Below are 20,961 nucleotides of genomic sequence, written 5' to 3' on the forward strand. Positions count from 1 at the left end.
AAATAAAACCTATCTGGCCTCTGTGTGTGTTTTTGCCACCTCCAGATCACTCAAAATAGGTCTGATACAGTCACCCTTTTGATTAAAACCACCTACAGAGTCAAGTCCCAAATCCTTGGTGGGCCACTGGCCTTTTGTGGTCTGGTCCCCACCATCCCAACCTGGTTTCCTGCCTGCCTGGTTTGTGCTTCATCTGCATCCCATTTATCACTTGTACCTATCATGGTCTTTGGCATCTCTGTGCCTTTGTAATGACTATTCTTGTGGCCTGGAGTGTACTTTTTTTTGTTTTTGAGATGGGGTTTCACTGTTGTTGCCCAGGCTGGAGTGCAATGGCGTGCTCTTGGCTCACTGCAACCTCTGCCTCCCCAGTTCGAGCGATTCTCCTGCTTTAGCCTCCCAAGCAGCTGGGATTACAGGTGTGTGCCCCCATGCCCGGCTAATTTTTGTATTTTTAGTAGAGATGGGGTTTCACCATGTTGGCCAGGCTGGTCTCAAACTTCTGACCTCAGGTGATCAGCCCACCTTGGCCTCCCAAAGTGCTGGGATTACAGGCATGAGCCACCACGCCCAGCCTGGAATATACTTTTCTAAGTGGCAAACTCTTCCAGGTTTTTCAAGACCCACTCTAGTTTTCCCTGCTTTAACATATCCCTGAACTCCAGTCAATGTAAGATGCTCATTCCTCAGCTCCCTGAGCACTTGGTGCATTGTTCTATTAGTTATTTGGCAGCTTGGATCAATATTACTTGGGGAAATAAAACTCAAGGCTGACATGATACTGCTGCTAAATTTCTGGTTAGCCTTGCAAAGAAAATCAAAGTCTCAGGCCATGGCTGCCTTGTCTGAGCCAAACCCTTAAAATGGAAGATGTGTTCTGGGAGATTCTCAGGAACATTCCCTAAATGGCAAACAAGATTCCTTTGACACATCTGTATCATTTTCCCCCTTTGCAAGGAGTGAATGGGGTTGCTAAGTCATAACTGACTTTGAGCAAAGTTGGACACATTGGTTTTATATGTGTGTAAAAAAGAAGGAACTGTGTAATTCCTAAAGATTCTTTGCTTGAAAATTTATTTTTGTCAGGTAATTAGGTTGTCTAAATGTTCTTTGATAAAGGACCCTCCCGCCGCCAATCTCCTTTATAAATTATGTTTGCTCAATATTTGGGAACAAACTTGGATCTGAAGAATCAAAATGTGTTCTGAAGACTCCAGAAAATGCAGACTCTCCCCGACTCTTTTTAAACAGGTCCAAGACTTAGCCCAGTGCAGAGCCCTGCCTGTCCTGGAGACCAGCCCAGGCCCACACTTGGGAGCCATACCTGGGAACTGCTCCCCTTCAGACTCTTCCTTCAGCTGCTCACTCCGCCGGCTCTCTCGGGCCTCCCTCCAGCGTAGCTTCTGGATGGATGGATTTCGAAGGCATTTCCGGATGCGGCACTTTTTTCGCTGCACAGTCTCTGGGCAGGGTGCACCTCCAAACTGAGGCTCCATTTGGATCATCCGGGTTCGAATCACGTGGCCTTTCCCACATGACTTGTTACATTCCGACCACTGGGACCACTCGGTGAGCTCACAGTCAATGGCTGGCAAGACACAGATGGGCATGAGTGTATCACATGTCTGAAACAAGATATGGTCACACACTCCTTTGAACATCTCAAGAAGCCTATGAGGAATGCAAAGCAGGTGCTGTGTCATGCCATTTTACAGAAGAAACTCAAGCTCCAAAGAGGCAGGCTGACTTCCTCCAGCCCCTGTGGTTGGTAAGCAGCAGAGGCAGGCTTGGTGCCAGGTCATCAACCATTCTGTGCTCCCTCTATGACTCAAGAAGGCTTTGGAGGACTTTCAAGATGTGTTCAGAGCCTCTTGCCCTGCTTTGTGAACTCCTAGAATATTGTCAGATCAGCTTCAAGTACAGAATAGCCTCCCACAGTCCCAGACTCACTGGTGATATTTTTCAGAGCAAGGCCAACAAGCCCCCTGCTGCTCTTTGGAGAGAACAAGTCAGTAAGCTAAAGGTGGCTGACCCTTGTGGACCAATACCAGGGACATTTTGGTTCTCACACAGCCTGGCAGCTTTTCATTCCCAACATCAGCCTGTGTTCTATCTATGGTGGTCTATGCAAAAAACACAGGAGCCAGAAATGGGACATTCAGTAGAGAAGAGGGTCAGGAGCAAGGGGTGCTTCACGGTTTATCACAGTACGAGATCCAGTAAATTCTTACTCAGCCAGCATCTCATAAATGTGAAGGGAAAATAACACATCAGTTTGACTGTCAGGATGTGTCCCAGGGAGGTAAATTATTCCAAGCTCTCTGTTGGCCTTGCAAGGCCAAAGTCAGGGTGGACCTAGATGTCCTCATTTTGTTCAATAGTTTCAGTTCTTTTATCCCCGCTGTGGAAGCTCAGGCAGCTTTCTTATCTGCAAAATGGGGATCATGGTATTTTTCTCATTAGGTTGTAAGGATTAAATGAGATGCTCCCAGCCCTGCAAGTGCTCCATACATTTTCGTTTTCTTCTCCCTTCCTTCAGTGGACCCTTTGGATATAAAACTTTCAAGTCAGGTACTCTCAGTCAGAAGGCTATGGGGCCCTAACTCTGGTGAGCTGGCCTGAACCATGGGCCAGTCTTAGTTACTGAAAATTCCAGGCTTTCTCTAGTGGATGGTCCAAGTTACCTCCACCTGTGGCTGAGTCTCCTAAAACAGCCCAGGAACTGGAGCGTGGGTTGGGGATTAAGGCCTATCCTTGCCATGTCCAGTGCTCACACTTTGGACCAATTACTTGGTTTCATCCTCAGAGCAACCTAGGAAGTATTTCCTGCTACTTTACAGATGGGGAAACTGAGGAACAGAGGTGCTGAGTCATCAGCTGAAGGTTACTAGCTAGGGGAGGGAGGATGAAGGACTACAAGTGCATGCTGGAGGGGACCAGAGCCATAGTCAGTGTGCCTGCCCTTTCACCACCCAAAAGAGCAGCTCTTGGAAGACCAGCCAAGGAAACTGGCTTGCTCGGCTTGGAGCTTAGTCCCATATAATACAAACAGCTGATCGCAGATATTTTGGAAAACAGGACTGGGAGTGGAGTGGGGTGGGGTGAGCTTTTGAGAACTTGGCTTGTTTTCTTGCTGGTTTTCTTACCAGTCTGTAGGAGTCATTGATTTAATGTCCAGCTTCTGGTCATGGGGAAATAAAATGGTCACAGGGAGAAGAATAGAATTAAAAAGCTTGGAATATCCATGGGTCACGCAAGCCCATAATTGTTGGGGGAAAGGAGGGAAAGAACTAAGGTTTATTGAGGCTTGTGCTGTTTTTCATATGTGTCTCTCATTTACACTTCACAGCAACTTGAACTTTGGGTGTTATGTAGACGGTAGTGGGATTCTGACTTTACTAATGAAATTGACTGCAGTGTTTAAGTAACTGCAAACACTGAAAGCCAAACCCCAAACTCCTCCCCAGCAAACCGTTTTATTCTAGGATCTAGCAGTATTAGCACTGGCTGGTTCAGGGCTCCTTGGACTCAGGAACATAGAAGTGATAGGCTTTGGGGAGCTCGAGGACTTACGGCATTCAGGGAGCATGCACTTCTCCACCTGCTCCAGATCCTCATTGCAGTCTCCAAGTTCCGCGAGAGACTTGAGCATCCGCTGTCGGGTTCGCATGCCCTTCCCGCAGGTCACGCTGCAGTCACTCCACTCGGACCATGGGGACAGCAAGCATGGGATGGTATCTACATCAAGAACCGGGTTTGCCACTGAGAACAGGTTCCTTTTGTTTTCTTTGATCTCCCTGGCCCCACAATGTCCCACACCCAGTCCCCTGCTTTGGCCCCTGGAATAAAGTGGAATTGGCCCATGGGTTCAAATAAGAGTGAATTCTATGGAGCAAGAGGTGGCTCAGTGGCCTACTGCTCTTCTTGTCACTCTCTTTCATCTACCCCCTCCTCCGCCCTGTCCCGGTGGTTATGACATGAGGGTTGCAATATGACTACATAAGTCCCCACTGGAAATGCCACTGAGGATTTAGTAGGGTCTTCCTAGAGACAGAAACATCCCACACTCAGAATCAGGCACTAAAGAGGAGGCTCAGGGCTGCATTTTTGGACATTGTGGTCCTGAATTCCCTAGAGTGTGTATGTACTTGTGTGCCTGTACACATCTGTGTACTGATGTGTGGGTGGGCCCATATGCATTTGTGCACAGAGTAGGGGAGGTCATGCTTTATGGGATCAACCAAGTCCAATGTACAACAGGAGTGGGCTGGACCTGGGTGGTGTATGTCCCACCTAAATGTGTTGCCCCTCCTCCCCACCACAGCAAGAAAGACACTCCTATAAAACACAGCTGCAGGTGAATTCTATCCAGAGGCCTCCAGTTTGCCACCCCAGCATTGCTTAGAATGTCCCCCAATGGAGGTTACTCTCTCTGGTTCTGGTTGATGTCCACACACCTATGGCTCTCATCTGGCTCCTAGCAGTGCCCGGCAAGGACCGTGGGCCATGCTTTCCTCCTGCTCAGCCTCCGACCTTCATGGTGGTAATAGTGGATGCTATGGCCGGACCTCCACGCCTGTCCCCGGTGGCCTCCTCCAAGCCCACCCCCGCTCCCACTCACGGCATTCGGGCATCATGCACTTCTCTGCCTGGGACGTCTCGGCCTTGCACATGGAGCCATCTGCGGGGCTCATCTTGATCATGCGGTGCCGCTTCTTCATGCCCATGCCGCAGGTGGCGCTGCACTCGTCCCACTCGCCCCACTCGGTCATCAGGCAGCTGCTGGGAGCTGGGGAGGCCGGCAGCATTGGAGTCGCACCTGCTGCCTCCCCGACCTGTTTGCCCGCCCGCCGGGGGCCCCCACTCACAGCACTCCTCGTTGACTGTGCACTTCTCCGTTTCCTCAGTGGGCAGCGTGCACACGGAGCCGTCCTCTGGGAACTGCTTCACGTACCTCTCCCGGGACCTCATGCCGGTCCCGCAGGAGATGCTGCAGGGCGACCAGGTGATCCACTCGGACATGGTGCAGGTGGAGCCATCTGCAATATACCGAGTGCACGCTGCAGCAGTGGCGGGGGCGCCCGCCAGGCCGCGCGGTGGGAACTTCCCGCCAGTGAGAATCAAGAGTTAGGCAGTTGAGGATGTCAGCATGCCTAAGAGGTCTAAATCCTTAAACCAGCAAAGTTCTCTAAGAGGAAATGCCTCTTTTCCAGGTGCATGGGACACTCAGAATTACTCCTTATCTCATGAAAATACTTTTGAAAGATGCTTGTATGGAAAGGAGGGTGTTTAAAAAATGTAAACACACACATATATCTAAGATAAGATATAATTTGATCCACATATAATTTAAGATAAATCATAATCCATTTGTGTGAGGAACAGTCCTTCCCTGTGGAGGGGGAGGTTAAGGACCCCAGCTCCTCAGCTTAGACAGCTTCCCAGTCCCAGCCCCAAGAGAGCCTTCAATGTTGACAGGCCAGTCCCAGCTTTCCTCCCACCTGTCTGTAGGAATGACTTGTCTATGGGAGGGTTTACTCCCCTCCAAAGTGCTTATTGTGGGCAAAATGAGCTGGCAATAAACCACCCTGAAAGTGCAGCGCTGGGAGAGGTATTTAAGAGCCTCCCTCTAGGCAGAGCCAAGGAATTAATGACCTGCATGGGATACGCTTGCTTTCTCTATCCTCAGCTTGGAAGTGGTTTTTTTCCCTGCCATACACCAGTCCAGCCTATACATACCTTCCCATTGCCTTATTGTATCTGTAAGATCAGGGCATGAGTAGCGTAGATCTATCAGGCAGAAAGGGGTCATGACTTGGGAAGCAGATAGCCGACCTTTGCACAGCAATCAGCTTAGTGCAATCTTGCAGCTTGAGCCATCATGATATAGGTGTTGCAAGATTATACTTAAAGCCTGACCTTTGCACTGTTGCAAATAGAGAGACTGAGAATTTCTGCAATCAGCCCGAAGGTCCTGACACAAAGAAGTGAGAGTGCTCTGACTCACGCTGAGGTAGAACACAGATGAGGGGCCGTAAATGACAGAATTAGGGCAATGGATCTAGATTCAATCTGGGCTGATCTGTTAACAGACTCCTTAAGAAGAGATTGGAGTTAAGTCCCAGAAGCAGGCTATGTGTTGTCTGTAACTTGTCATAAGATGTATCTATGTTTGTTAGCTCTTCAGTAAAAGAAGGGGGGGTGGTCAGTCAATCTCAAGAATTCCTTTGATGTCATAAGAGAGGTTCTGTGTTCAGAGCCCTCAAGATACTGTTGCAGATAGGAGTCTGCCCAAGGTGGACCCCACTGACATCTACTGTCAGGGTCCTTGTGCCCTCACCAGGGACACTGTCTGACAGCTGGGCAGACCCTCCCTTCCTGAACTCCTGCCAAGCCCCTGGCTGGTCTGGGTTATCTCCTCACCTTCATCACTGCAGCCAGGGCCCATGCAGGGCTGGAAGTCCTGGGTGTCAGGGCAGGGGACGCTGAGGTCCAGCTGTGCCTTCAGCATGCGCTGTCGCATCCTCTTGCCTTTGTCGCAGGTGGAGGAGCTGCAGGCGGACCATGGGGACCAGTTGGAGTAGATGCAGGTTTCAGGGGTGTCATCTGGAAAGAGTGTTTGACATGTTTTCCCTGGGAGCCTATGGGAGCTGCCACTGGCCCTCTCCCCATACTGGCTCATCTGGGAACAAGAAAAGCCATGCTGCCAGACTGGCCTCAGTGAGCCTGCGTGCTCCTGGGATGGAAGCAGCCATTCACTTCCCTTTAAAGATGACAGTTTAACATCTTGCTAATAAATATCTAAATGAGCAGAATGATTCTTTATTATCCCTTCCTCTCAACACATGAACTTCTTCTCATTTTCAGTCCCTCATCTTGGCATTGTTTCCACACACATGCAGACTCATTGTAGGCAATTTTGAAAAGCTCAAGGCTTGTTTTCATGCCATGGCTTCATCTTCCCAATGATCCCATACACAGTTGTCATGGTAAGAATAAAAGCAGCCGCTATTCATTGAGTACTTATCATGTACTAGCACCATTCTAAGAGCCTTACATGTTTCATCCCATTTAATTCTCACAAGTGCATGAAGCAGGTTCTTTTATCATCCCCATTTGACTGTCAAGGAAACAGACAGAAAGGTTAGCTTCTTGCCCAAGATCACATGTCTACTGAGAGTCCAGGTTGTCTGGCTCCAGATCCCATAAGAAAACTTGAGCTTGAACCATTACTCTGTGCTCCCTCCTGACTGTAAGATCTGGGCCTTTCTTTGCTTGCTGGGAAAGTGAATGTATCCACACCTGCCTTATAGACTGGCCTGAGAATTGAAGCAGAGAGTAGTCTGAATCCTGCGAAGCCCATTCAAACGAGATTTACATGATTGTTTTAAAGGCCTGATGTTGTTGAGTATATATTCTGATGTCATATCTTCACCAATTCCCTTATGCTTTATGCCTAACCTTGGCCTTGTTTTTGATTATTTCTGGAGGAGAAATCCTCAGAGACAGGATTACCAAGTCAAAGCACATGGTTTACGGTTCTTAAAACAGGTTAGCAAATTGCTTTCTCAAAGGGTTGTGTCAATTTTTGTTGCCACCTGCAACAAAAGAAAATAACGTACCTTCATCTTTCTCCTCTGGAGCCAGGTCAGCTACAATATCATCGACATTGTCAGGTACAATATTGCATTGTTCCCCCTGCAAAAGGAATTTTACTTGGAGGGCTCACATAGCGAAAGAAGGGAATGTGTAGTGTAAAGATGAAAGAGGACTAAAATCTAATGCCCATTCTGTATACAAATTGTATGCCATGGCAAAGTTCTGGGCCAACATTTACAATCTGCCTGAGAAAGAAATGCCAAGAAAGCAGAAATGGCTAACCAGGGATGATAAATACATAACTTGGGTACCAGCACTCCCCAGTTCCTGGCCCATGGGAGACATTAGTAATCAATTACGGAACTCACAATGAAACCAATTTGCCTGGATCAAATTGTTCATTTGAGCACTGGGCCTCACTGCTGAGTTCATTTTGCTCATTTTCTTTTTTTTTTTCTTCTTTTTTTGAGATAGAGTTTTGCTCTTGTCACCCAGGCTGGAGTGCAATGGCACAATCTCGGCTCACTGTAACCTCCACCTCCAGGGTTCAAGCGATTCTCCTGCCTCAGCCTCCCGAGTAGCTGGAATTACAGGCGCCTGCCACCAGGCCCAGTCAATTTTTGTATTTTTAGTAGAGATGTGTTTCACCATGTTGGCCAGGCTGGTCTTGAGTTCCTGACCTCAGGTGATCTGCCCACCTCGGCCTCCCAAAGGGCTGGGATTACAGGCATAAGCCACCGCACCTGGCCTGCTTATTTTCATCTTATGAAATAATTTGCATGTTAGAAACCCGGGGAGGCCCAGGAATTCCATATCCTGAGGTGCTTTCTGCCAGGGACTCCATGATTCTAGAGCAGAAAGGTGTGCAATCTCCCTGGCACTCCTGCCGGGAAGGGTCGATGCCAGAGTGGGCTCTAACCCCGTACCTTACGTGCGATTCTCTCGATGACAACTCTGGCTACTTGAGTGATGGACCCACCCTCTGGGTCGTAGAAAGGACTCTGAGGATGGTCCAGGCTGGTCAGGGGCCGGATTTTCTCCTGAGGAATGGTGGGCTTGTTGGGTGACTGCAAGAAAACATACAGCGGTAGAGAGTAAGAAATAAAATTGGGAAAACCTACAAAAGCCATTTGTTACATGGATCAGAGCAAAGTCCTTGACAGGAATTTGACAAGTGTAACTACTATTTATATTTATGGAATTGTGTTCATGCCATATTACTGTGCTGGGAAATTTCTAGAACTGTATTTTAAAATTCTTCCATATACATGGTAGGATTGTGCTCAGATGAAGAAGCCAAGTTTCAGAGAGGCTATCCAAGCTAGGAAATGGCTGAGCCAGGTTGGCCTGAATCCCAAAGTCTTTCTAATAGACCAGGCATTGGACAACTTTTTTCTGTAGAGGGTCAGATGCTACATATTTTAGGCTTTGTGAACCATATTGTGTCTGTTGCTAATACTCAACTCAGCCGTGGTAGTGGGAAAATAGCCGCAGATAATATGTACTTGGAGGAGTGTAGCTGGCTTTGAAACCTTTATTGACAAATCACATGGTAGGGCAGATTTGTCTTCCAAACCATAGTTTGCAGATGTCTGTTCTTCTAGATTGTTCTCCCATTGGTTTTCTGATGGCTCCAGATTTCAATGCAATTGATCATATCAGAGAAATACGACATTCAGGACAGAATGCAAACTCCTTAGCCCAGCTGTCCAGAAACCTTCGCTCTTGCCATCGTGGTTTTGGAATGCTGTCCCCTGCTCACTTGGGAACTGCTCTTTAACACTTCCCTCTCCATGCTCTCCTGGCCACTGCACAGACACTTCCCAGAGCCCACATCACACCACATGTGATGATGAGACCATGCCGGCCTCCCCAGCCAGACTGAAAGTTCACCTAGGACAGAGCCTGGGTCAGATCTCCTCTGTGTCCTTCAGGATGGGGCTGGGCAAGGAGAAGGTGCTAGGGAAGTTTGCCACTCACCACTCCAGGCACACACACACCTCATAGGTCACCCCGCTGTCAGTGCCAGCATCCCAAGGAATCAGGTCTTGCACCACCTTCTGGACCCAGCCACATTCCTTGGTGCACAGATCTTCTGCAGATAAGCCTACGTTCCAGTCGGGACTGGGGCCCATCATGGTCAGGAAGGACATTAAATGGCGAGTTCTGTCCACAGAAAATTCAGCTGAAGGTGCTGCTCTCCTGGAAATGAAATACAGAGACCATTATATTAGAGTTCTGGGGGTTGGTCCTCACTCTGAGGGAAATCTGTCTGGATTATGGATGAAGAATGAGAGGGACAGAGAGTATTCAGATTCGTGGTCTCCCACTGAACTCTGCCTTTGGCCACGACGGGTTTATACCCTTCTCTGTCCTGAGCCCATCCATTCAAGAAACGTGGAGAGAACCATATACTACCACCCTATCGAGTATTTCTTTTCTTTTCTTTTTTTTTCCTTTCAGAGACAGAGTCTTGCTCTGTCACCCAGGCTGGAGTGCAGTGGTGTGATCATGGCTCACTGCTGCCTCAAACTTCTGGGCTCAAGTGATCCTTGCAACTCAACCTCCCATCAGAGGGGTCATCTCCCCCAACTTCCTGTTTCCATTGCCCTCAGAAGGCAGGCACTGTCCAGCTCCAGACTGTACCCATCGGCTCACAGCTGGGAAGCAGGGACCAGCTGTAGAGTCAGAGACCTTTGGCCGACACCCCCGGTTGCTGGGAATAACATCCTGAGTCTAAGCTATCGGAGGCTGCTCTTCAACCTCTATCTCTTTGTGTCACTCAGATTCTCAGGAATGGCTGGGACCATGTGAGATACATGGCAGCAACCACTCAGAGTGGCTGGGCAGGAAAGAGTCACATTCACAGGGCACACAGTGGGTGGCAGTCCCGTATTATTTCATTTTCCTCTCATGACAATCCTGTGGGGTTAGAATTATTATCCTGTCTCGTAGAGAGGCCATGAAAGTGAATAAGTGGTTAATGAACTAAGAGACACAGCTAGGAGGTGGCTGAGGCTTGAAGGCAGCTTGGCCTGACTCTGCACCCCCAGGCTGCTAATCATGGGGAATCTTTGGCCAGAGACCAACTGTTCTGTTCAGTCCAGCTGGCAGCTGCTCTGCCTCAGCTGTCTAGAAGTCCCTGTGCCACTGTTGGGACCAGCTGCTTCTGGCTGCCCTCACCTGGCTCCAGAAAGCAATGACTGCAGACCCAACTGGGGCCTGGGGAACTGGGCCCCCCGGGCTCTGGTATCACCTCTTACAGCTGTGTGTCCTTGGGCAGATTACCAAATCTTTCTGTGTCTCAGTGTCCAAATCTTTAAAATGATGATCGCGTATGTCTACTCCAAAGGGTTCCTGTGAATTTCAAATGAGCTAGGTTGCAGACAGTACTTAGCCCAGTGCCTGGCCCTAGAACTCTTATCACCATTAGTGTTATTGAGAGAAGCACCATAGGGTCGTATGGAGATCAGAAAGGGGACAGGTGGGAAGAAAAGACTTCCTGAGTGGACTTTCCATTTTAGCCTGATGCCAGTCTAGGTTCTGGCACAGGAGTGGAGAAGAACCTGGCCTGAGCCCTGGCTTTGGCATCTGTCGACTGACAAGGTCCTCTTGCTGCCTCCCATGCACCCCCTCCCTTATCCCACCCTACATGCTACCTAAGAAGCTCCCTGGGCCCTGACAGGCAAGCCTAGCTGCAAGTTAGCTGCGGGTTCCACTTGTACTTGCATCTATTGGGCAAGCTCTTCAGTGATTGGAAAAGTGTGGTCCTTGGACCAGCAGCATCAGCAACCTCTAGGAACTTGAAGGAAATACAGATTCTTGAGCCCCACCCTAGATTTGCTGAATTAGAGACTTGGGGTAGGACCGAGCAATTTAATAATCCCTCCAGGTTTTAATATACCTCAAGCTTGAGAATGCTGGGTCCACTCATCTTTCAAGCCTCAGATCATGTCACCTCTTCAAGTGGCCTTCCTGCCTGCCTTCGGCTGAGGCAAGTATACAGCGCCAGATTCCCACACTCTGCACAGGTCTTGCCTTCAGCTGAGGCAAGTACATAGCGCTGAATTTCCCACATTCTGTGCAGGTCTCTATAGCCAGACCCCAGGAATGCAATCACTTCCTCACTGTTTCCTCTCCCCAACTTAGACCGGGAGTTCCTTGAAGGAACTGTGTTTTATAGCTGCACCCCAGGACCTAGGTGTCCAGTGGGCCGACTGAACAAATATGCATATGATGACTTGAGCTCCTCCACCTCCTAGCTTTAGATCTTGGGCAAGTGGCTCACCCTCTTCAAATCTCAATATCTTCATCTAACAATATATACCTGCAGTGTTGCTGTCAGGATCAAATGAGATGCTTTATTAGGAAGCCTTTATAAACTGCTAAAGTATTGCAATGACATCATCAACTACTTAGGCACAATCAGGGGGTTTAATTTCCTTTTCCCATGTGTGCATTTTCTGGCATGTAGGTCAGTGATTTCAACAGCTTCTTTAAAGACCTGGTTCACACAAGGATTGCAGTCTATGGAGGTGTGGCATTACCTCATGTAGGGACTCACAGGACAGGGTTCTTGTCTGCCTTCTAGTAACTGCGGGGCAGACAGCACTGGCACCTGGGTGCGGCTGCCCTCTGGGGGCATCCAGCAGTCCCCTGGGAGGCAGGTTTCCTCTTCCATTGTTACAGAGACTGACCGCTCCATCTATTGCCTTCCTGTCTTCCTAAGTATGTGATTTGAGGCAAGATTAATCATTCATGTCCTGTACCCCATGAGTGACTCTATTCACAATGGCAATCTAAGGGGACAAAAGCAGTTCTAATCCAGAGCTGTAGAAACTAAACCAACTGCCACCCTAACATACTGCCCTGAAACCTGCTCAGCCAATGGGTGTAACCATCTGAGACCAAGGCCTTGTGGAAATCATTCTCAGCAAAGGCATTTTGGCCCAATCTGTTGTATCCAAGTCTGTAGCCAAAGCGAGGTACCCTCTAGACCCTGGTAAATGTTTCAAGATATGGGAAACATGGGGTAGGCAATTCCTGACCATGAGGTCACATGGCTGATCACACGGTGACAGAGTAAATTTGAATCTATAAGGGCCTGAGAACAATTTTCTAGCATCTTCAGATATGCCCTGCAGCTGGAGAACCCCTCCCTGACCCCGTTTATGTAACACTTGCTGGAGGAGGTATTTCCTGACCTCTCCCCAAATTGCTTAGAACTCCTATTCTACCTCCCCATAGCATGCTGAACTCACTCTTGCTTTGGAATTTCTTGTTAACATCTCCCCATCAGGTTCCAAAAGAGTGAAAACCATTCCTGTCCTGTTCATAGCTATATCCTAATGTCCGGCTTAGAACTTGGCATGCCGTGGATTCTCTTCAAATGTTTGTTGAAGTAAATGAATTAATCTAAGAAATGAACATGGAGCTCTTGTATTTCCTTTGACCTTCAAATTTAATTAAACATCACTTCAAAGTATTTATTCTAAAATAAAAATGAAATGAATAAGAATCTATATGAGTTTTCCTTAGAAAATGCTAGATAGGACTGAAGTGCTTTAATTTGTTCAAACTGTCATAAAAATTCGTATTTATGCTTTTGTATATGCCATGTCTTCCAATACATGACATTTTGTTAATCTGGTTTCATCTTCCTATCTGGGACTCAGACTTGTATCCGTGCTCTAGCAAAGAGAGTTGATCTAGCTATACCATATCCCAGAGTATATGATAAAGCATGATAGACAAAATAGCGTGATATTCAGATAAGATAGAAATATAAATCAGCAACACAGATAGGGGATCCCAGAAACGACATCTAAGGACTATACAGAACAGGCTTTTCAAATTAGGGGTCAAGAAAAGATTGTGCAACAAGTGGGGTTGGGATAAGTTAACTGTAGCAAAAAAAAAAATACTGGATTCACATTTAGTATACCACACAAGAAAAAAACAAAAAAAACCAGACTCAGAGTCAGATAGAAAATAACCAGATCATAGAAAAAAAATAAAGCTTTCAGATCTATTAGAGAAATATTAATTTTTTCAACTTTGAAACAATACAAGCAATAATAAAGAAAGGAATTATCCATCAATGAAAAACATCTGTAAAATGAAAACGGCAGTACTGAATTGGAGAGAAAAATGACATGCTGGCAAAAAACGTCTCCACTGAGTGTGACTGACGAAGTGTTAATATCTATACTATGTACAGAGCTAATCCAAATATGTAGAAAAAGATCCCACTAGATAAAGTTATGAACAGACAATTCACATTAGATATGAAGACCCAGAGAAATGTTTCCTCTTTCTACATTTGGAGAGGCAGTATGGTGTGGAGGGAAGAACCCAGGGCACTGGTGACAGTCAGAGCTGGATTCGAATCAGCTGTTTATTTCATAGCTATGTGATGGGGGCCTCCACCTCACCTTTCTTTGCAGTTACTACACTGCCAAATGGGAGCATCATCATCTTGCCCCAAGGTTTTATTGTGAGAAAATTGCTTGTCATTGTGAGGGACACATAACAGGGCTTGGTAGAGGTTGATTTCCTTCTCATTCAACTTTTTCCGAACAAAATGTTCCAAAACACCATAAAAGAAAAGAGGTAAGAAAGGATTTTGAAACTGCTTCCAGAGACTTACAATCCCCTCCGAAATTAAAGATCCACACCAATGAGACTCAGGAGGGTTTCCTAAACCACTCATGCTGTGTTCTGTCTCTCAACCTGTGTTTTCAAAAATCTGAATTTTCAGAGTTGCAAAAACTCAATCTGGCCACGAGAGGGCGCCCAAGTCATTCTCTAGGCTGAAGTCCTGCAGGGGTGTGTGTGGAGAAAGGTTTGAGGGAGGTTCCTGTAGCGTTGGAAAACGCTGTTTATAACCAGGAGGCATCTAGGACTCCAGGTCCATCTGGACGCTTAGATCTACCACCTGCTCCTCTGTCCAAGGTCCATCTTCCTTTAGCATCCCGAGGACATCGATGGACCTGTGCAGGTGTTGCAGGAGGCAGGGAGAGCCCTGACTCTTCCAGCCCTGATTTAAGAGAAAGATGTCTCTGGCCTCCCAGGGGAAGGTGGCTTTGGATTTCTGGAGAAGGTGACCATGTCTCTACTCCACTGGCCTCACAAACACTACCTTTGTCTAATCAATGTTAATCTGGCAGAGTGCCTGGAAATAATTTAAGGTGATGACAATGGTTTGCAGGATTCATTATAAGAAAGGAAATAAAAGTTATTTGTAAAAGTTCTAGTGATTCTTAGTATTCAAGATGCAATTGCAGGAACCGAATGATGGACATTCAGAATTGATTTGTAGGAAATCTGGGCATTTTCTACTTAGGCGCCAGAGGAACTAGGGAAGGATGTGGGTTTTGTTCAGAGTTTGTCTTTCCTGTCTCTACCTGCACCCTGGGCTGTCGGAGCCACAGCTTGATTTATTGAACTAAACAAGTCAGCAGCTAATTTGCTCATTCATGGCTGTCCTTTGAGAAGTGGTCCTGGGGATGAAGTGGTCCTGGGGATAAAGATGCAGATCATTGAAAAACAAGTCAGTTTCAACGGGCAGGACCTTGCAAAGTAGGTCACCCTGGCTTTCCACTGGGCCGAGGGAGGCTGGAATCCCATTAACCTCAATCAGGCAGGCTCAGCAAAGAGGGGCAGGGCTGTTTCTGCAAAACAAAACTTGGCTGCATGTAGGCTTCCTAATTTGACTTCCTAATGAGATTTGGAAGAGGAAAGCGGGGACTGGGGTATGGGAAAATCAAAGGAAAATTCCTTTCCCTTAACAAGCCAGTAGCATTGAGTGCAGAGGTTTTAGGTGTTTGGGAGGTCTAAGTGTGTGCCATCAATTAATTTTGTTCTACTGGGGCCTCAGGAAGTCTGAGGGGTAGGTGAAATGTGGGAAGCTGTCCCAAAATATTCATTTCAGTTTTTCAGAAAGTCTCTCCCATCTTAAAAAAGAAAAATAAAATGCTCTTTGACTCTTTCATCCCCTTGGAGCCAGGTTCTCTTCTTTCATAGCAAACTTCACAGAAGAGTCGTCTGTACTTGCTGACTCCGTAACCTCATGCTCTGTTCACAGTTCACCCGCTCTGGGCTGTTTTTCCCCCTCATCACTCAGCAGAAAGGATTCTCCAAAAGTCACTGATGACCTTCCTGTCGATAAACCCAAAGGGCTTCCTGCAGCCCTGATCTTTCTTGTTTTCTCGGCTGCACTGGGCACAGTCGACCACCCGCCTCAAACACTTTCTTCCCCTGGATTTCTCCATACCAAGCTTCCTTATCGATTTCTTTGCTGCTCCTTTGCTGCGTCCTTTGCAGGCAAGATTCCTCAACATTCAATAGTAGAGATCTTTGGAACTCAGTCCTAAGCCCTTGATTCCTATTCTTATGCCCTTGGCATTGATTGTCTCCCATTCCTTGAGGACTCCCAATTTTAGATCTCAGCGCAGAATTCTTGCCGTGAGTTCCACAGCTAGCTAGGCAACTGTATACTTAACACCTCTAATTGGAAATCTTGAATACATCTTAACAACATACATTTAGAACTGATCCCATGATCTTTCCCACCGAACTTCATCTAATGTTTTCAGCCTTATGAGTGACTTCACCAACTCCTTTGTTATGCCAGCCAGACACATGGGAAACATCTTGACTGCTCTTTCTCCGCATCCTTATTCCACCTATTGCCACAGCCTGTCGATTTTACCTCCTACGCGTCTCGCACATCTCTGTACCTCTCTCCTTTTCCGCCACCACCACCATCCTAGTGAAGTCACAGTTAATTCTCTCTGGTTTTCTGTAGTAGCCTCCCTCACTGGGCTCGCCACATCTACCCTTTCACACAGGCGCCAGTGTTGCTATATTGCTTTTTATTTTTTAGTGCAAATATGATCATGTCGTCCTTGTGCTTAAAACCCTTCAATGATTTACCATTATTATTATTTGAGAGAGGGTCTTGCTCTGTCACCCAGACTGGAGTGCATGGCTCATTGCAGCCTCAACCTCCTCGGCTAAAGTGATCCTCCTGCCTCAGCCTCCCAGGTAGCTGAGACCACAGGCACATGCCACTATGCCTGGCAAATTTTTTAAACTTTTATAGAGATGGGGGTCTTGCTTTGTTGCCCAGGCTGTTCTCAAACTCCTGGGCTCGAGTTAGCCTCCTGCCTCCATGTCCCAAAGTGTTAAGATTACAGGTGTGAGCCACTGCCCCTGGTCTTACTCATTACTTTTAATGCAAAAATTCAGATAAAAAATTTCAAATGTTACATGGCTTGGCCTCACACCAAACTCATCTTTGATTTCTGGATCTAGTTAGGCTAAAGCCTTTCAGTGCCTTAGACATACTCTACTCCCTCCTCATACAGGGCCTTTGCACATGATGGTCTCTCCAGATTTTCTAGAATGTTCTCCCCTTTTCTTCTTTGCTTAGTTAACTCCTACTGCTTCCTTAGATCTTAGCTTCATTGCCTTTTTAGGGGGAAGCTATCTCTAACCCCCAGGCACTCTCATGGCACTTTATGTCTTTCCTTCATAGACGTGTCACATTTATTTGTGTGATCATTTAGTAAATATCTCTCCCCACTGAATTGTAATCTCCATAAGGAACTATGCTGTGCTCACCACAGTTGCCCTAAGTACCTTTCACAGGACTTTTTTTGGGGGACCCTCCTATCAAGTATGTTTCAATCTTCCTTGATAGGATACAGGGTAAGTGAAAGTCAGATTTTGTTTGTTTTGGGGTAGGTGTGAGACCATTTGGTGTGGTCACATTGTTAATTTCATGAAAATCAGAAGGCTCATTGGCAGGTATATATGTCTTCATTAATTTAAACATAGGAATATGAATGAATTGTTACTTAATTGGAAGGATCTTGTTATAGTGAAAAGCACAGGCATTAGAATCAGCCGGGTACTGTTGGCATTCTATATCCACCCTCGGTGTCATATGACCTCTGAGTCTCAGTAGTTTCGTCATTGGTAAAATGGACATTGCAGTACCTACCTCATGGTTATTAGGATTAAAAGGGATAATAAACGTCAGTGCCTACTTGGACCCAAGGAGATGCTGAAAGTAAAAGGACTGCTTTCTCTTTCCTCTCTCCCTCCCTTCCTATCTCTTTCCTGAATGTGCTTTGATTTGTAGTTTACATCTTCCTAAGCCCAGGCTCCTCAAGAGAAAACTGGTAGAAAGATTCCTTAATGGTACAAAAATTGGTACCCACGAACTCTCCCCACCCCTACCTTCCTTTGATCCCCTGCCCACTTAGAGGACCAGAAGTGAGGGGTTCTTTACACACAGGTTCTGGGAGCCGAGGAACTGGGAGAATCTGCGGAGACAGCAGAGTAAGGATATTCGGGGTGACCCGACTGGTAACTGACGTTAATTATGCAAAGGGCACTGAGGGCTTTTGTGAATTCACCTCGTTGTTTTTTGGTAGGACAGGTATGAGATGGGCAAAGGTGCATCTGCCAGGAGAGCGCCTTGGGCAGGCCCTCCCTCGTGTTGCTTCTCTTGGAGGACAAGGCATTTCCTGGGCTGGGTGGGTTTTTTCCTGCCCTGGTGTGAGCTTCCTTAGGGAGGATCCAGAGCAAGGCTTAGAGCTCACAGCAGGCTAGAAAAGGCCTCCATGCAGCCAGCTGGGCTGCCCTGGGCCAGCTGTCTGAGTGTTGGTCTCTTTTTCCCTCCTCAGGCCTCCACTCAGAGCCTCAGCTCCACCCAAACCTGGGCCAGTCCTGACCAGCGCAAGGAACACCTTTCAGGCTCAGCCCCATGTCCCTTCTGCACACAGCAGGAGGGGGACCTGCCCCTGCTCTGGGGCTCCAGAGCCACTCCTCACCCTAACATTTATCCCCTTGGAGTTTACAAGGCTGCCATGATGACGTTATATTTTATATATTCAGGTTATATGGTGCTGCCTGGACTTGTGCAAAGGGAAGACCTGGAGTGGCACAACTTTGTCTGTTGTCTGTCTCCCCTCTGGCTGAGTGTTCCAGAGAGCTCGGACTGCGTGTGTAGGGCTGGCGCACAGTAGGGGATGGGCCATTAGTTTGCCGAATGGTTAAATGAGCAGGTTTCAGGTGCCCCACCATAGTTTCTGTGTTCCCAGCCAGTCAGCTATGAGCACTCCTCCTCCCTCACCCCCGCTGCCCTATCCTGGGGCATCTTCCTTTTGAATGTCCAGCACTTTCCTCCCTTCCTATCCTGTGGATTTTGCCTTTTCTCCCACTGAGCAGTGTCTCCCACATTGCTCATGTTGTTGCTGTCTTCAATATCGGTGTTAATGGATGTAGACTACTCCCTAGAGGGGCTGGCCAAAGCTTCTTCATAAACCATCTTCTTGGGGTCAGTCAGGAGCTTCTTCTGCTCCAGGCCTTGCATCTTTAAAGGATAAGCAGAATCAAGGCTTGTTCAAGGAACTGCCCCGGATTCAGGGTGGCCTGCATGAGGTGCAGTGTGGGGAGGCCAGGAGATGAACCCTGACGTGTGTTTCGCCCACCTGTGCACACTAAACTAAGGAGTGTGGACTTGATCTTGACGCTAAGCGAGGTCACAGAGGGATGAAGAAGGAGAGGACACAACAGATTTGGATTATTTTTTGTTGTTGTTGAGACAGAGTCTTACTCCCATCACCTAGGCTGGAGTACAGTGGCACGATCACGGCTCCCTGCTGCTTGACTCCCTGCGCCCAGGTGATGCTCCTACTTCAGCCTCCTGAGTAGGTGGGACTATAGGGCATGTGCCACCATGCCCAGCTAGTTTTTTGTATTTTTAGTAGAAGCAGGGTTTTGCCATGTTACCCAGGCTGGCCGGAGGATTTGGATTTTTTTTTTTTTTTTTTTTTTTTGAGACGAATTCTCACGCTGTCACCAGGCTGGAGTGCAGTGGTACAATCTTGGCTCACTGCAACCTCCGATTCCCTGGTTCAAGCGATTCTCCTGCCTCACCCTCCCGAGTAGCTGGGATTACAGACATGCGCTACCATACCCAGCTAATTTTTATATTTTTAGTAGAGACTGGGTTTCACCATGTTGGCCAGGATGGTCTCAATCTCCTGACCTCGTGATCCGCCCGCCTTGGCTTCCTAAAATGCTGGGATTACAGCATGAGCCACTGCGCCCGGCCAAGATTTAGATTCTTAAAAGATCGCTCTAGTAACTGTGGATGAGGAATTGGACTGAGGGAGACTACAGCAAAGGAAAGAGGTGACGTGGTGCAGGTGAGAAAGGGTGATGGCTTGAAGGAAGGGGAGGAGAACAGCCAAGTAAGGACTGATTTGTGAGCTGCTCAGAAGGCAGAATCCACAGGGCTTTGAGACTCACTGTAGTTTCAATATTTCTCCACATGGAGAACAGCAGGTTTGTTGAAGGTGATGGGACCCATTTGGGACATGATGAGTTTAAGGTCCAGCTGGACTATTCATGGAGAGGTGTCCAAAAACCTGACGGATATACCACTGTATCTATCTATCCATCCATTTGGCAGGAGGTAGTTTTGGAGACTGTCAGCATACGCCTAGTCACCTGACTCAAGGGCAGATAAAATCTCTATGGGATAGAGGAGACAGAAAAGAAATGGGACTGAGAAGGGAACCCAGGGTAAATCTGACTTTCCACACGTCAGACTGGCTAAGCGTGAGTATAACCTGTATGCTCTGAGGGTGAGGGCATGTTCGGTCTGTTGTGGCTGAGAACATTGGTGAACACAGAACAGTTAATCCTTACATCTGAGTTGGGTCCACTGTGGTATCAAGGCCATTGGGGGAAAACAGAGCCTGAGCCTGCATCCTTGAGAAGATAGGGCAGGTGTGATGCTCTGCACCTAGAAAGCATCTTGCCTGCTTGTTAACGGAGAAGTACTGCTAACTTTAACAGCATAGCTGGTATGTGGTGGCCATTAGGTAGGTGGCCTTGAGAAGGGGCTAGGATAAGACAGGCCAGGCGAGGGACTTGTGTTACTTACACGTTGAGAGGCTGCCAGGCTGGCCACTGGGCTTTGGCTTTGATGACGGTGAGGACCTCATCACTCTGCAAAAAAGGACCACAAATATTTAGTGAACAGAGCAGGGCTCATGGGAACAACAGGGCTTTGAGCTGGTGACACCGTTCACCCCACTCCCTCACCTGCTGTTGGAACGCTTCCTGCCTGGGTTTAGAGCCACCTTTCTCTGGGATGGGGGAATCCTGGGGCCTCAGTGATACCAGGAGAGGGGACTGAGTGTCTAGGTATGTCCTGGACACTGAAGGGCCACTGAGTCACACCTTTGGTTTCCAGCTCAGCCCATCCCTTCCCCACTAGAGCAGAGATCTGGCCTGGATTCTGCTTTGGTTGGCCAGACTCCCATGTCATGTCCATTC

The 20,961-nt window shown here is 47.6% G+C and overlaps 1 protein-coding gene across 2 annotated transcripts in view; it reads right to left on the reverse strand.

The window, feature by feature from the left end:
• SPON1 (spondin 1) overlaps nt 1-20,961 on the reverse strand; it is a 313,903-nt gene that overhangs the window by 19,614 nt on the left and 273,328 nt on the right. For both annotated transcript variants that reach the window (XM_073018110.1, XM_008006181.3), the window contains exons 7-15: nt 20,567-20,631; nt 9,600-9,801; nt 8,526-8,666; nt 7,623-7,698; nt 6,424-6,606; nt 4,869-5,039; nt 4,622-4,789; nt 3,574-3,738; nt 1,325-1,588 (exon numbers count right to left, since the gene is read on the reverse strand). In XM_073018110.1, coding sequence (XP_072874211.1) covers nt 1,325-1,588; nt 3,574-3,738; nt 4,622-4,789; nt 4,869-5,039; nt 6,424-6,606; nt 7,623-7,698; nt 8,526-8,666; nt 9,600-9,801; nt 20,567-20,631 — 1,435 coding nt within the window. The remainder of the gene's footprint in view (nt 1-1,324; nt 1,589-3,573; nt 3,739-4,621; nt 4,790-4,868; nt 5,040-6,423; nt 6,607-7,622; nt 7,699-8,525; nt 8,667-9,599; nt 9,802-20,566; nt 20,632-20,961) is intronic.

Source organism: Chlorocebus sabaeus, chromosome 1, assembly GCF_047675955.1.
Source record: "Chlorocebus sabaeus isolate Y175 chromosome 1, mChlSab1.0.hap1, whole genome shotgun sequence".
In the NCBI taxonomy this organism is placed as follows: Eukaryota; Metazoa; Chordata; class Mammalia; order Primates; family Cercopithecidae; genus Chlorocebus; species Chlorocebus sabaeus.